Source organism: Hyla sarda, chromosome 4 (assembly GCF_029499605.1).
Source record: "Hyla sarda isolate aHylSar1 chromosome 4, aHylSar1.hap1, whole genome shotgun sequence".
In the NCBI taxonomy this organism is placed as follows: Eukaryota; Metazoa; Chordata; class Amphibia; order Anura; family Hylidae; genus Hyla; species Hyla sarda.
The window spans coordinates 184,233,382-184,248,298 of NC_079192.1; the positions used below are offsets into that span (position 1 = coordinate 184,233,382).

General features: G+C 43.5%; 1 protein-coding gene across 4 annotated transcripts in view; it reads left to right on the top strand.

Moving 5' to 3' along the window:
- DENND6B (DENN domain containing 6B) overlaps positions 1–14,917 on the top strand; it is a 107,364-nt gene that overhangs the window by 9,794 nt on the left and 82,653 nt on the right. For 2 of the 4 annotated variants that reach the window (XM_056573062.1, XM_056573061.1), the window contains exons 2-4: positions 7,630–7,741; positions 10,660–10,698; positions 12,922–12,964. Coding sequence is in view for 2 of the 4 variants with exons in the window: in XM_056573059.1 (XP_056429034.1) it covers positions 10,181–10,339; positions 10,660–10,698; positions 12,922–12,964 (241 nt within the window). In the remaining 2 variants the exon portion in view is untranslated. Of the gene's footprint in view, positions 1–7,629; positions 7,742–10,119; positions 10,340–10,659; positions 10,699–12,921; positions 12,965–14,917 lie in introns of those variants that run through there. The other 2 variants (XM_056573059.1, XM_056573060.1) reach the window with 2 other exon arrangements.

Consider the following 14,917-nt stretch of genomic DNA (forward strand, 5'->3'; position numbering starts at 1 on the left):
TTTTTCACTTTTTACACCTTATGAAAAGGTAAAGTTGGGGTCTACACCAGCATGATAGTGTAAATTTGTTTTATTTTTTACACTAACATGCTGGTGTTACCCCATACTTTTAAATTTTACAAGTGGTAAGAAAAAAAAAGCCCCAAAATTTGTAACGTTATTTCTCCTGAGTACAGAAATACCCCCTATCTGGACGTAAAGTGCTCTGTTTTGGAACAGTGGTCCGTGAAAATGAAAAAAAAAATGTTTTCATTTGCACAGCCAACTGTTCCAAAGATCTGTCAAATGCTAGTGGGGTGTAAATGCTCACTGCACCCACTTATTAAATTATGTGAGGGGTGTAGTTTCCAAAATGGGGTCACATGTGGGGGGGGAGGTCCACTGTTCTGGCACCATGGGGGCATTGTAAATGCACATGGCCCCTGACTTCTATTCTAACCAAATTCTCTCTCCAAAAGCTCAATGGCACTCCTCTTCTGAGCATTGTAGTGCGCCCGCAGAGCCCTTTACATCCACATATGGGGTATTTACATAAATGGGGTTACAAATTTTGGGGGGCATTTTCTCCTATTATCCCTTGTAAAAATGAAAAATATGGGGAAAATCCATCATTTTAGTGGAAAAAAAATTCATTTACTCATCCAAATTTTACGAAAAGTCGTCAAACACCTGTTGGGTGTTAAGGCTCACTGTACCACTTGTTACGTTCCTTAAGGGGTGTAGTTTCCAAAATAGTATGTTGTTTTTTATTTGCTGTTCTGGCACCATAGGGGCTTCTTAAATGTAACATGCCCTCCAAAAACCATTTCAGAAAAACTCACTCTCCAAAATCCCATTGTCGCACCTTCCCTTCTAAGCCTTCTACTGCGCCCGCAGAACACTTTACATACACATATGAGGTATTTTCTTACTCAAGAGAAATTGGGTTACAAATTTTGGGGGGGGATTTCTCTCCTTTTACCCATTGTAAAAATTCAAAAACTGGGTCTACAAGAACATGTGCGTGTAAAAAATGAAGATTTTGAATTTTCTCCTTCATTTTGCTGCTATTCCTGTGAAACACCTAAAGGGCTAACACACTTTCTGAATGTCATTTTACATAGTTACATAGTTAGTACGGTCAAAAAAAGACATATGTCCATCAAGTTCAACCAGGGAATTAAGGGGTAGGGGTGTGGCGCGATATTGGGGAAGGGATGGGATTTTATATTTCTTCATAAGCATTAATGTTATTTTGTTCCAGGAATGTATCTAATCCTATTTTAAAGCTGTTAATTGTTCCTGCTGTGACCAGTTCCTGAGGTAGACCGTTACATAAATTCACAGTTCTCATGGTAAAGAAGGCGTGTCGCCCCTTGAGACTAAACTTTTTCTTCTCCAGACGGAGGGAGTGCCCCCTCGTCCTTTGGGGGGTTTAACCTGGAACAGTTTTTCTCCATATTTTTTGTATGGGCCATTAATATACTTATATACGTTTATCATATCCCCCCTTAAACGTCTCTTCTCAAGACTAAACAATTGTAACTCCTTTAATCGCTCCTCATAGCTAAGATGTTCCATGCCGTATATTAGTTTAGTCGCGCGTCTCTGCACCCTTTCCAACTCCGCAGTGTCCCTTTTATGGACAGGTGCCCAAAACTGAACAGCATATTCCAGGTGAGGCCGTACCAATGCTTTATAAAGGGGGAGTATTATGTCCCTGTCCCTTGAGTCCATGCCTCTTTTGATACATGACAATATCCTGCCGGCTTTGAAAGCAGCAGCCTGACATTGCATGCTATTCTGTAGTCTGTGATCTACAAGTACACCCAGATCCTTCTCTACCAGTGACTCTGCCAGTTTAATCCCCCCTAAGACATACGATGCATGCAGGTTATTAGTACCCAGATGCATAACTTTACATTTATCCACATTGAACCTCATTTGCCAAGTGGAGGCCCAGACACTTAGTCTATCCAAGTCATCCTGTAACTTATGCACATCCTCTATAGACTGTACCGTGCTACAAAGCTTGGTGTCATCTGCAAAGATAGAAACAGAGCTGTTAATACCATCCTCTATATCATTGATAAATAAATTAAACAACAGCGGGCCCAGTACTGAACCTTGGGGTACACCACGAATTAGCGGGGACCAATCAGAGTATGAATCATTGACCACCACTCTCTGGGTACGATCCATGAGCCAGTGTTCAATCCAGTTACAAACTAAAGTTTCCAAACTCAAAGACCTTAACTTACCTGTCAGACGTCTATAAGGGACAGTATCAAATGCTTTAGCAAAATCCAGAAACACTATATCCACAGCCATTCCTCTGTCAAGGCTTCTACTCACCTCTTCATAAAAGCAAATTAGATTGGTTTGACAACTTCTATCCTTAGTAAACCCATGCTGGTTATCACTTATAATACAATTATCCCCTATGTATTCCTGTATGTGATCCCTTATAAGTCCTTCAAACAATGTACCCACAATGCACATTAAACTTACCGGTCTATAGTTTCCTGGGGAAGACCTAGAGCCCTTTTTGAAGATTGGCACCACATTCGCCTTGCGCCAGTCCCTTGGCACGATACCAGACACCAGAGAATCTCTAAATATCATGAACAGGGGTACAGATATTACTGAACTTACCTCTCTAAGAACTCTTGGGTGCAATCCATCTGGCCCTGGAGATTTGCTTACATTTATATCACTTAACTTACCTTGTATCATCTCTACATTAAGCCAGTTCAGTACATTACAAGATGTGTTACCAGTACTGACCTGGCCAATGTCAGCTCCTTTTTCCATAGTGTATACAGAACTAAAGAACCCATTCAGTAGCTCCGCTTTCTCTTGATCGCCTGTGACAACCTCCCCATTATCATTATTAAGGGGTCCTACATGCTCTGTCCTTGGTTTTTTTGCATTTATATATCTAAAAAAAATATTTAGGATTAGTTTTGCTTTCTTTGGCCACCTGTCTCTCGTTTTGAATTTTTGCTGTTTTTATTACATTTTTACAGATTTTATTAAGCTCTTTGTACTGTTTAAATGTTATCGCTGACCCATCAGATTTGTATTTTTTTAAGGCTAATTTTTGGTTGTTTATTGCTCTTTTAACATCATTTGTCAGCCATGTAGGATTTAGTTTTAATCGTTTATATTTGTTCCCCTTTGGTATATATTTAGCTGTATAGTTATTTAGAGTTGATTTAAAGATGTCCCATTTACCTTCTGTATCAGTATTTGAGAACACCTCCCCCCAGTCTATGTCCTGTAGTGCAGCTCTCAGCCCAGGGAAATTTGCCTTTTTAAAGTTATATGTTTTTGCTTTCCCCGCCTGTCTTTGTTTTCTACATTTTAAGTCAAAAGTAACTATATTGTGGTCGCTATTACCAAGGTTTTCCCGCACAGTTACATTACCAACCAGCTCTGCGTTGTTGGAAATGATCAGATCCAACAAGGCATCACTTCTTGTTGGGTCCTCCACAAACTGGCCCATAAAATTATCCTGCAATAAATGTAGGAATTGACGCCCCTTTGTAGTTTTAGCCAACCCCGGACCCCAATCTATATCTGGATAGTTAAAATCTCCCATTATTACCACTGTACCTGCCCGGGTGGCCCTCTCTATTTGTTTATGAAGCCGAACTTCTATCTCTTCAGTGATATTAGGGGGTCTGTAGATTACCCCAAATATTATTTTTTCAGTATTTCCCTCCTTTTGTAATGCTACCCACAGTGATTCCACCTCCTCAGAATCATCACACACTATGGCATCGTTCACACTGACTTTCATACCACTTCTTACATACAGACAGACTCCACCACCTTTTCTGTTCATTCTATCCTTGCGAAACAATGTAAACCCCTGCAGATTGACAACCCAGTCATGCGAGGAGTCCAGCCATGTCTCAGTGACCCCAACTATATCAATATGTTCCTCCAGTATTAAGGCCTCAAGCTCCCCCATTTTATTTGCTAGGCTTCTGGCATTTGTGAACATACACTTTACATTTCCATCCTTTATGTTATTGGGGTTAATGGGATTCAAGGGTGTAAGTTTTATTTTCCTATGAAGCCTATTCCTATTAACTATTCTAACCCCTCCCTCCGCTCCACCCCCAGGTACATTTATAATTCCCACCTCTCTATCTACACCATCTTCCCCCTCTTTGCTGTAGGTTCCCTCCCCCCAAGTCCCTAGTTTAAACACTCCTCCACCCTTCTAGCCATCTTCTCCCCAAGCACAGCTGCACCCTCCCCATTGAGGTGTAGCCCGTCCCTACGGTAGAGCCGGTAACCGACAGCGAAGTCAGCCCAGTTCTCCATGAACCCAAACCCTTCCTTCCTACACCAGCTTCTGAACCACTTGTTTACCTCCCTGATCTCCCGCTGCCTCTCTGGTGTGGCTCGTGGTACTGGTAGTATTTCAGAAAATACTACCTTGGAGGTCCTTGCCTTAAGCTTGCGGCCTAAGTCCCTGAAATCATTTTTAAGGACACTCCACCTACCTCTTACTTTGTCATTGGTGCCAATATGTACCATGACTGCTGGGTCCTCTCCAGCCCCGCCCAGCAACCTGTCAACCCGATCCGCGATGTGCCGAACTCGTGCGCCAGGCAGACAACACACTGTTCGGCGATCCCAGTCTTTGTGACAGATTGCCCTGTCTGTCCCCCTAATAATTGAGTCCCCCACCACTGGTACCTGTCTGGCCTGCCCTGTACTCCTCCCTCCCTCCTTACTGGAGCAGACACCCCCCTGGCGGTCAGAGGCGGTATCCTGCTGCAGTTCTGCTAGCTCTGTAATGGCATCCCCCTCATCTGCCAAGCGGGCAAACTTGTTGGGGTGTGCCAGTTCAGGACTAGCCTCCCTGACACTTTTTCCCCTACCCCTCTTTCTAACTGTAACCCAGCTAACTGCCTGATTGTCCTGCAACTCCGTCCCACTGTCCTCCCCCACCTCTATTCCCGAGAGTGCCTGCTCAGTGAGCACGAGACTCCTCTCCATGTTGTTAATGCTTCTCATTGTTGCCAGTCGCCCCTCTAGATTCAGGATCTGGGCTTCCAAACGGACAACTAGCACACATCTTGAATACTTTAAGGGGTGCAGTTTTTATAATGGGGTCATTTATAGTATTTCTAATAAGAAGGCCCTTCAAATCCACTTAAAACTGAACTGGTCCCTGAAAAATTCTGATTTTGAAAATGTTGTGAAAAATTGGAAAATTGCTGCTGAACTTTGAAGCCCTCTGATGTCTTCCAAAAGTAAAAACATGTCAACTTTATGATGCAAACATAAAGTAGACATATTGTTAAGGTGAATCAATATATAATTTATTTGGTATGTCTATTTTCCTTACAAGCAGAGAGCTTCAAAGTTAAAAATAAATGCTAAATTTTCAAATTTTTCATGAAGTTTTGGAATTCTTCACCAAGAAATGATGCAAGTATCGACGAAAATTCACCACTATGTTTAAATAGAATATGTCACGAAAAAACAATCTTGGAATCAAATTCATAAGTAAAGGTCTCCCAGAATAATTAATGCTTAAAGTGGTCAGATGTGCAAGAAAATGCTCTGGTCCTTAAGGTGAAAATGGGCTTGGTCCCCAAGGGGTTAAAGGGAAACATGACAGCAGTGTCACCTGCACTAACCTGCTGCTTCAGGCTAATAGTGCAGGTGATGCTGATTACAAGTGCTTTTAACTTTTTTCTTACGTGGCGCTGTTTTCTTGATATGCCCAGCACGCACAGCCATGATTCAAACTCATTTTGTCCTCATATACTGTCCTCATATACTCTCCTCATATCCCGACCCCATATCCCCTCCTCATATCGCAACCTCATATCCTGTCCTCATATCCCCTCCTCATATCCCAACCTCACATCCCATCCTCATATTCCGTCCTCATATCCCCTCCTCATATCCCGTCCTCATAGCCCGTCCTCATATCCCAACCTCATATCCCCTCCTCATATCCCAACCTCATATCCTGTCTTCATATCCCCTCCTCATATCCAAACCTCATATCCTGTCCTCATATCCCAAACCTCACATCCCATCCTCATATCCCCTCCTCATATCCCAACCTCATATCCCATCCTCATTTCGCCCTCATATCCCGTCCTTCTAACCCGACCTTTTATCCTGTCCTCATATCCCATCCTCAGATCTCATCCTCATATGCCATCCTCAGGTGGGTCTGAGTTGTGATTAAGATATTGATTAATATTGATAGAAGAGAATGTGGCTTTGTGGGAATGGGCGTGATTTGCAAGACAGGCGATGCTGGAAAAATAAAAGAGGTGTGGCTTAAATGGTGGGCGTGTCTTTGTGAAATGTGGCGTGGGAGGAGGGGAGCTGCAGGGATTGGTTCAAGCTTTGTGTTCTGGCATCTGACACTTTTGTACGTGTCCCGTTAGGTGGTGTAGGTTTGCTGCACATGATAACTTAATGCCCACTGCATAAAGTTGTCCACGATGCCTGAAACAACCACTACTTTGAAAAAAGCCGCAAAAACGGCAACTGTCTAAAATACACTATAAAATGGTGTACATCAATTGATAAATGTCCCCTATTGAGTTTTATATATAAAAAAAAAATCTGGAATCTGATTGTTTACTCTGGGTAACTGCACCAACCTTCCTCTTCACAAGGTTTTCAAAAAATTTTCCCACTGTTTAAAATTTTTTGTTGCAGCACTCCCCCCCCCCCCCCATTTTTCTTTAAATGGTTGTCTTTTTTATTTTTGATCAGGTATGCATATTTCCATTCAAGTCTTCATGACTGGTGGACATAACTGAGCAGAGTATTTGGCTCAGTCAGTCCATAGTGTTTAAAGGGGTACTCTGGTGCTTAGACATCTTATCCCGTAGCCAAAGGATAGGGGATAAGATGCCTAATCGTGGGAGTCCCGCCGCTGGGGACCCCCGTGATCACGCACGCGGCACCCCGTTTGTAATCAGTCCCCGGAGCGTGTTTGCTCCGGGTCTGATTACGGGAGACCACAGGGCGGGCGGCGTGTGACGTCACACCCCGCCCCCCAATGCATGCCTACGGGAGGGGGCGTGACACCTATCACGCCCCCTCCCGTAGGCGTGCATTGAGGGGCGGAGTGTGACGTCACACAGGGGCGCAGGCATGACGTCACACGCCGCCCGCCCTGTGGTCGCCGGTAATCAGTCCCGGAGCGAACACGCTCTGGGGACTGATTACAAAAGGGGTGCCGCGTGCGAGATCACGGGGGTCCCCAGCGGTGGGACTCCCGCGATTAGGCATCTTATTCCTATCCTTTGGATAGGGGATAAGATGTCTAAGCACCGGAGTACCCCTTTAATGCAGTAGTATGCATGTTTAACTGCTGCTGTATTCAAATAGTGGACACAAGACCTCCAGTTTTATGATCAGTAGGGTTCTTAGTGGTAGAGCCCTGAGCAATCATACACCAATCACTTGTCCTGTGGCTAGGTGACTAGCGTCCACAAGAAAACCTCTTTAAATGGGTTGTGCCATGAGAATAACCCATGTCTGTTAGCTCTATTAACACATACGGGCATCATATAAGCAAGAGAAAAGAACTGCTGCTGCTCCTGCTTCGAAAAACTCAACATGAATTAAATTGTTGTCTGTTTATTTCAGGTCATCTGATCACTAGGGGTGTGAACTGTCATTAGGTCATGTGGATCAAAGTGCTTCACAACATGTTGGATCAGAAGTTACAGCTATAGTAATTCCTCCATACAGTGCCAAGGTAATACTTTTATATACAGGAACTGGAAAAACAAACACAGGAACTATACGTGTGGCATTACCACCTCTTAGCGAAGCGAAATAAATGTAAAGGTGCTATCTGCTGTGACATGCATTTGTTCCCAATAAAATGTGCACAATCATTGAATATTGACACTGCCTGTGGCATTGTATGTTGAATGTGGTTTCACATTACAATAATTCAGAAAAGGTCATAGAAAATTGAAGTAACCTGAGGCCATTGCGTCTTCCAGGATTATTTAGTAGTACTTAGACTAAAAAGAAAACTGAAAGCCTATTCACCCACATTAAACCCAATACACTGGGTTATAGTGTGGGCGAACAGAAGAGCATTGAGGGGTCATTTACTTACATATATGTCCAGTGGGTCCTGAGATATATCCCCCAGAAGATCCTCTGCTGAATTCAGTGAATCGTGCACAGGGGGTGGGGCTTTGCCTACTCAATTTACATATTTATTGTCTTTGACTCCACTTTACTAGGATGTGGAGTCACAGACAATGAATATGTAAATAGAGCTGGGGAAACCTCGCCCCCGCGCACAATTCACTGAATTCAGCAAAGGATGTTTTGGGGGACATATTTAGGTAAGCGACCCCTCGCTGGACTTCTGTGTATTGGGTTTAGTGTGGGTGAACAGGCTGACAGCATTCCTTTAATGGCATTCACTTTTAATGCTCTGGCTAGGGATTTTAAAAATAAATAGCAAGGGCAAATGTTCCTTAACCCCTTAAGGACTCAGCCCATTTGGGCCTTAAAGGAGATGTCCGGTGCAGACTTTTCTATTCCATTCTGCCCGGGCTGCAAAGAAAGACAAAACAAACTTTCACTTACCTTCCTACGTTCCCTTGAAGCTCCGCAACAGCTGATCGTTCGGCTGGGCTGTTTACTTCCTACTTCCCTAAGGCTAAGTTTCCACTTGGTTTTTTTTCTGGCAGTTTTTGGAATACTGCCACTGCAGTTTTTGAGCAAAAGTCAGAAGTGGATCCATAAGGGAGGAGAAGTGTAAGTCCTTCCTTTATATGTCCTATTCCTTTTTGAATACATTTCTGGGTTTGGCTCAAAAACTGCAGTGGCAGTATTCCAAAAACTGCCAGAAAAAAAACCAAGTGGAAACTTAGCCTTAGGGAAGTAGGAAGTAAACAGCCCAGCCGAACGATCAGCTGTTGCGGAGCTCCGGGGGAACGTAGGAAGGTACGTGAAAGTTTGTTTTGTCTTTTTTTGCAGCCCGGGCAGGATGGAATAGAAAAAGTCTGCACCGGTCTTATCCCCTATCCTTTGGATAGGGGATAAGATGTCTAAGTGCCGGAGTACCCCTTTAAGATTTTTTAATAGACGTCATTTACAAATCTGTTTATCTTTCTGGAGCTGGTTGATATGAAAAGAAAAAAAAAGTTTTCCACCAGAGTACCCCTTTAATTTGTTAGAACATTTCCTGCTGCTAGTTTTGACATCCTCTTTTTCCCTTCACACCACGTTTTTGCAAAACAGTTCCTGTATCAGGTTTTTGATTAAAAAAAAAAAAAATCCTCAAAACCGGGCTAAACTGTAACAAAATGTGTGTACAAATTTTAATCCGTATATGATTGAACACTTTATACGGTTTGAAAAATGATGTCTGGTTCCATCTGTTTTTTTTTTGTTTTTTTTAAACGTATACGTTTTAAATTTTTCATTCCATTATGAATAAAGTTTCACTTGTTTGATCGAATTTCCGAAAAATTCCAAAGTCAAAAACTGTATGGTGAAAACTGGATGGAACTGTACGCACATACGGTACTGTACGGTTCCCATTGACTCCCATGTAAAAAATTTTTTTTTTAAAAACGTATATGTTTCAATGCGGTTTTACACCCGGACCAAAAAATGTGGCAGGCTACGGGGAAAAAACTGACAAAACCTTACAGGATGCAAAACGGACACAACCGGATGCATCTTTTGGCATACGGTTTTCAATGGAGAGTCAATGCATATGGGTTTTCAATACGGTTCCATACGATTTTCAAATTGAAAACGTACACGGGAACTGTATTGCAAAAACATGGTGTGAACCCAGCCGACATTTATGGCATATGTTATATCCAGAATATTATCCAGGATTATTATCTGGTTGTGGTGATTCCTGTAGTTACATATAGAGAAAGGAGATTCCAGGTAGGATGTTATAGTGATTGCTGACATAATATATAGGACCTTCACAGTCTGGACGGCAGCATGGAGATAACCTACCCTCCTAACACTACACAATCCAGCATGCAGGTCACCGTACTATCCTCACACCGAACCGAACCTCACGGTACCTCGGTGTTTAGCTTCGGTGAGATATTATTGCTATGAAGCGCCCCCTAGCTGTGGAAACCTGTCAGTACACACGGAGCTGTCAGGACCAGGGTGGGTCTCACTATGGTAACACAGGAGGATGCTCGGCGCTGAGTGGGCTGGAAAGGAGGCGCACACAGGAATCATGGAGGAACCCGAGAGCCCGAGAGGAAGCCGCCTGCCCTGGGAGTGCTTCTCGGCATGGCTGGACGGGGTGTGCGTCGTTACCTTCGATCTAGAGCTGGGCCAGGCTATGGAGGTAATATCGCGGGCTTTTAGGACTGCGGGGTAATATAAACAATATGCTTTTATTACGTGGGCAATGATAATACACCGCATGTCAGCTCTGGGGAATGTGAGTGGAAGACATGGCAGGTAGTGGAGGCCAGGGCCTGTCTGCTCTACAGAGCCGCACAAAAGATGGAGGAAGACACTGACTCAAGAGCCAGGCAGTGAAGAGGACTGAGTCTACAGCTGTGACATCTCTGACCTACAGCTGCTGGGGAACTACAAGTGCAAGCAAGCCTGACCTGCTGGATTCTAGCTCATTGTGTAATACTATCTCTCTCTTATTTCCAGCTGGTGTATCCCCACAACATCCAGATAACAGAAAAAGAGGTAAGCCCTGCAGCTCTACTTAAAGGGGTACTCCGGTGGAAAACTTTTTTTTATGAACTGGTGCCAGAAAGTTAAACAGATATGTAAATTACTTCTATTAAAAAATCTTACTCCTTTTAGTACTTTTTAGTAGCTGTATGCTACAGAGAAAATTATTTTCTTTTTGGAACACAGAGTTCTCTGCTGACATCATGACCACAGTGCTCTCTGCTGACATCTCTGTCCATTTTAGGAACTGTCCAGAGCAGCATATGTTTTCTATGGGGATTTTCTCCTACTCTGGACAGCTCTTAAAATGGACAGAGGTGTCAGCAGAGAGCACTGTGGTTATGTTGTCAGCAGAGAGCTCTGTGTTCCAAAAAGAAAATAATTTCCTCTGTAGCATTCAGCAGCTAATAAGTACTTGAAGGTAGCAATTTACAAATCTGATTAACTTTCTTTCTTTTTTTTTTTTTTTTTAAAGAACTGGTGCCAGAAAGTTAAACAGATTTGTAAATTAGAAGAAAGTGGGTGGTGCAGCTCACAATTATATACTGGCCGAGGTGATGTAGGCTAGAAAACACCTATACCCTAGGTGCGAGAGCAAAATAAAATATTTGATACAAAAATTGCCTACACCTCAAGGGCAGTATTCACGTTAATAAATTGGTTGACTGAGACCGTGCTTCAATTATGAACCAAATTTTATTAAAAGTACAGCTTATGTTGCATAAAATATAGTGCATAAAATATTTCCCACACAGGGCCCTTGTGGGGAAAATAACTGTTGCAATAAGAATAAGTGTGGAGAGCATAAAACAAAAATGAATAGACAGTAAAATTGTGTTGTGACCGATAGTCCGGTAATTTTGAAAACCAGATGGAATAGTCCAGCAAATAAGAATAGTATTTCCAGATGGTGGATTAATGTAACATGATATTAATATTACCGGATAATTGGAGGTCCCGCTCTGGTGGGCTGCTTTGTGAGCGCTTGTATGTGCCGGCACGTCTGGTTCTGATGGCACTCGAACCCAGTGTATGACGTGCTCGTCTGCGGTAAATCTGAGGTATCCGAAGTGGATGGTTCCTGCTGGGTTATCTCATGGTGATATTGTGTGACGTCAGCAGTGGACGGAAACAGATCACAGTATCAGCAGTTCTCCCATAGCAGGCGGAGCTCGATAATGGTGAGAAATACCGGTGGCAGCAAAGCTACTGAGGAAGGGGTCATTTACTTTATGTTTAGCCTTTGTGTTTAGCCTTTGTGTAGAGTGACCGCTCTATGGACTTTTATACCAACTAGCACTAAAGATTGTTTTTAATACAAAAAAACGTCTGCCACCGGTATTTCTCACCATTATCGAGCTCCGCCTGCTATGGGAGAACTGCTGATACTGTGATCTGTTTCCGTCCACTGCTGACGTCACACGCTATCACCACGACATAACCCAGCATGAACCATCCACTTCGGTTACCTCCGATTTACCGCAGACGAGCACGTCATACACTGGGTTCGAGTTCCATCAGAACCAGACGTGGCGGCACATGCAAGCGCTCACAAAGCAGCCCACCAGAGCGGGACCTCCAATTATCCGTTAATATTAATTTCATGTTACATTAATCCACCATCTGGAAATACTATTCTTATTTGCTGGACTATTCCAACAGCTGCTAAAAAGTACTAAAAGGATTAAGATTTTTTAATAGAAGTAATTTACATATCTGTTTTACTTTCTGGCACCAGTTCATAAAAAAAAAAAAAAAAAAAAGTTTTCCACCGGAGTACCCCTTTAACTCCAAATACATATAATGGAATAATGTAACTTTCTACTGTGAATGATTAAAAGGCCTCATCCCTATATAAAAGACTGAGATTACCCCCAGTGCCATGAGCCCTATATATTCCGCTCATAGAACTTTGAGATAACTTCTAATGTTCTTCAAAACATTTATGAAACACTCTCATCCTTTTCAAGTGCTGGAGCATCTAAGGCAGTGTTTTCCAACCAGGGTGCCTCCATCTGTCGCAAAACTATGACTCCCAGCATGCCCGGACAGCTGAAGGCTATGGTAAAGGAGGCTTGCTAGAGTATTCCTATTAGAATGATTAGGGCCATAAGTCTCCCATAGTGAATATAATAATGTTTATAATAATGATTGAATATACACAGATGTACTCATGTTTTATTAGGTCTGTTTGGCATCTTATCCTAAATGTTTACCTTTTCTTGTTTGTTTCAGAAAACCAGCATCTGCTATCTGTCCTTCCCAGACTCCTATTCAGGTAGGCAGGCCAAAATTTAAATGGGCACTGTCACCAACTTTATTTTTTGATATGTTGTAGTACTTATGTACTACAACATATCTCTAATATACTTTTATTATTTATTTTTTAATTAAAATTGTTTAATTTACATTTGAAAACCGGCCACTAGGGGGTCTCCCTCCTAGTGGCCGGCTGCAGCCTGGCGTGACGTCACGCTTGAAAAAGGACTGATGCGGCCGGGCATCGGTCCTTTTTCATTCAGCCTGCGCTCGCTCCCTGCCTGTCAATCAGACAGGCAGGGAGTGAGCGCATTGGCTCCCCGGCTACTGGCTGGGAGGCAATTCCTCCCGCACATCGCCGCCGCCTCCACCGCCGCCTCGTCGCCGCCGCTGTCCCTGCACGCCCGCTGCCGGACTCTGCAGTAAGTGTAATGGGGGGGGGGTTGTGATGGAGGGAACAGGGTATGGCGCGGGGGGGAGGGAGATGGAGGGGACGGGCTAGCGCCGCATGTGACTAATAGTTTATCTACACAGGGTGCCTCCAGCTGTTTCAATACTACAACTCCCAGCATGCCCTGACAGCCAATAGATGTCAGTGCAAGCTGGGAGTTGTAGTGATGAAACAGCTGGAGGCACCCTGTGTAGATGAACTAAGGGCGGAAGTCCCCCCCCCCCCAGCAGGCATCAGTGATGTGGTGCCTGCTGGGGAAGTCTGCCTGGTGGTGAGCACACTGCCAGGCAGACAAAAAGCATTTTTAATATAGTCAAAATAAAAGGGAGGGACAGAAAAAATAAAAAATAGGATGGTGGGAGTTACCCTTTAAAGGAACAAGTCACAAAAGAACACTAGAGTAATATGTAGTAATAAAGTGTAACAGAGTAATAAAATATTTCATTTTCAAATTCAGACTAAAATAGCATAATTCGAATTAATAATTTGTTTAGTTTATTCATATACAGTATAACATGGTCCGCCGAGAGCAGTAGTGCTTAACCTTGTTGGAGGTACTGAACCCCACCAGTTTCATATGCGCATTCACCGAACCCCTCTTAATTGGAAAAATAAAATATGATTTTTTCAAATTCAAAACATAGGATGTATATATTTAAGTATATATTTATACATAGGTGCACAAAATGAACAAAACCATTAAGAACAAAGAACAAAACCATGAAAACATGATTTTCACACAAAAACATAATGAATACTTACTGCAAATCAGTGTGACTTCTGCTGTTGTCTTTCAGAGACCAGTTCAGAAATGCGTGGCTTTACCTTGGCAAGTGCCACTCTCATGTCATTTTCCCAACAATGGCAGTGTTCCCCCACATTAGGCAGGCAGTGTTCCCCCACATTAGGCAGACAGAGTTCCCCCACATTAGGCAGACAGAGTTCCCCCACATTAGGCAGACAGAGTTCCCCCACATTAGGCAGACAGAGTTCCCCCACATTAGGCAGACAGAGTTCCCCCACATTAGGCAGGCAGTGTTCCCCCACATTAGGCAGACAGAGTTCCCCCACATTAGGCAGGCAGAGTTCCCCCACATTAGGCAGGCAGTGTTCCCCCACATTAGGCAGGCAGTGTTCCCCCACAATAGGTTGGCAGTGTTCCTCCACATTATGTTGGCAGTGTTCCCCCACATTATGTTGGCAGTGTTCCCCCACATTATGCAGGCAGTGTTCCCCCAGGCAGTGTCCCCCCACATTAGGCAGGCAGTGTCCCCCCACATTAGGAAGAAAGAGTTCCCCCACATTAGGCAGGCAGTGTTCCCCCACATTAGCCAGGCAGTGTTCCCCCACATTAGTTAGGCAGTGTTCCCCCACATTAGGCAGACAGAGTTCCCCCACATTAGGCAGACAGAGTTCCCCCACATTAGGCAGACAGAGTTCCCCCACATTAGGCAGGCAGTGTTCCCCCACATTAGGCAGGCAGTGTTCCCCCACATTAGGCAGACAGTGTTCCCCCACATT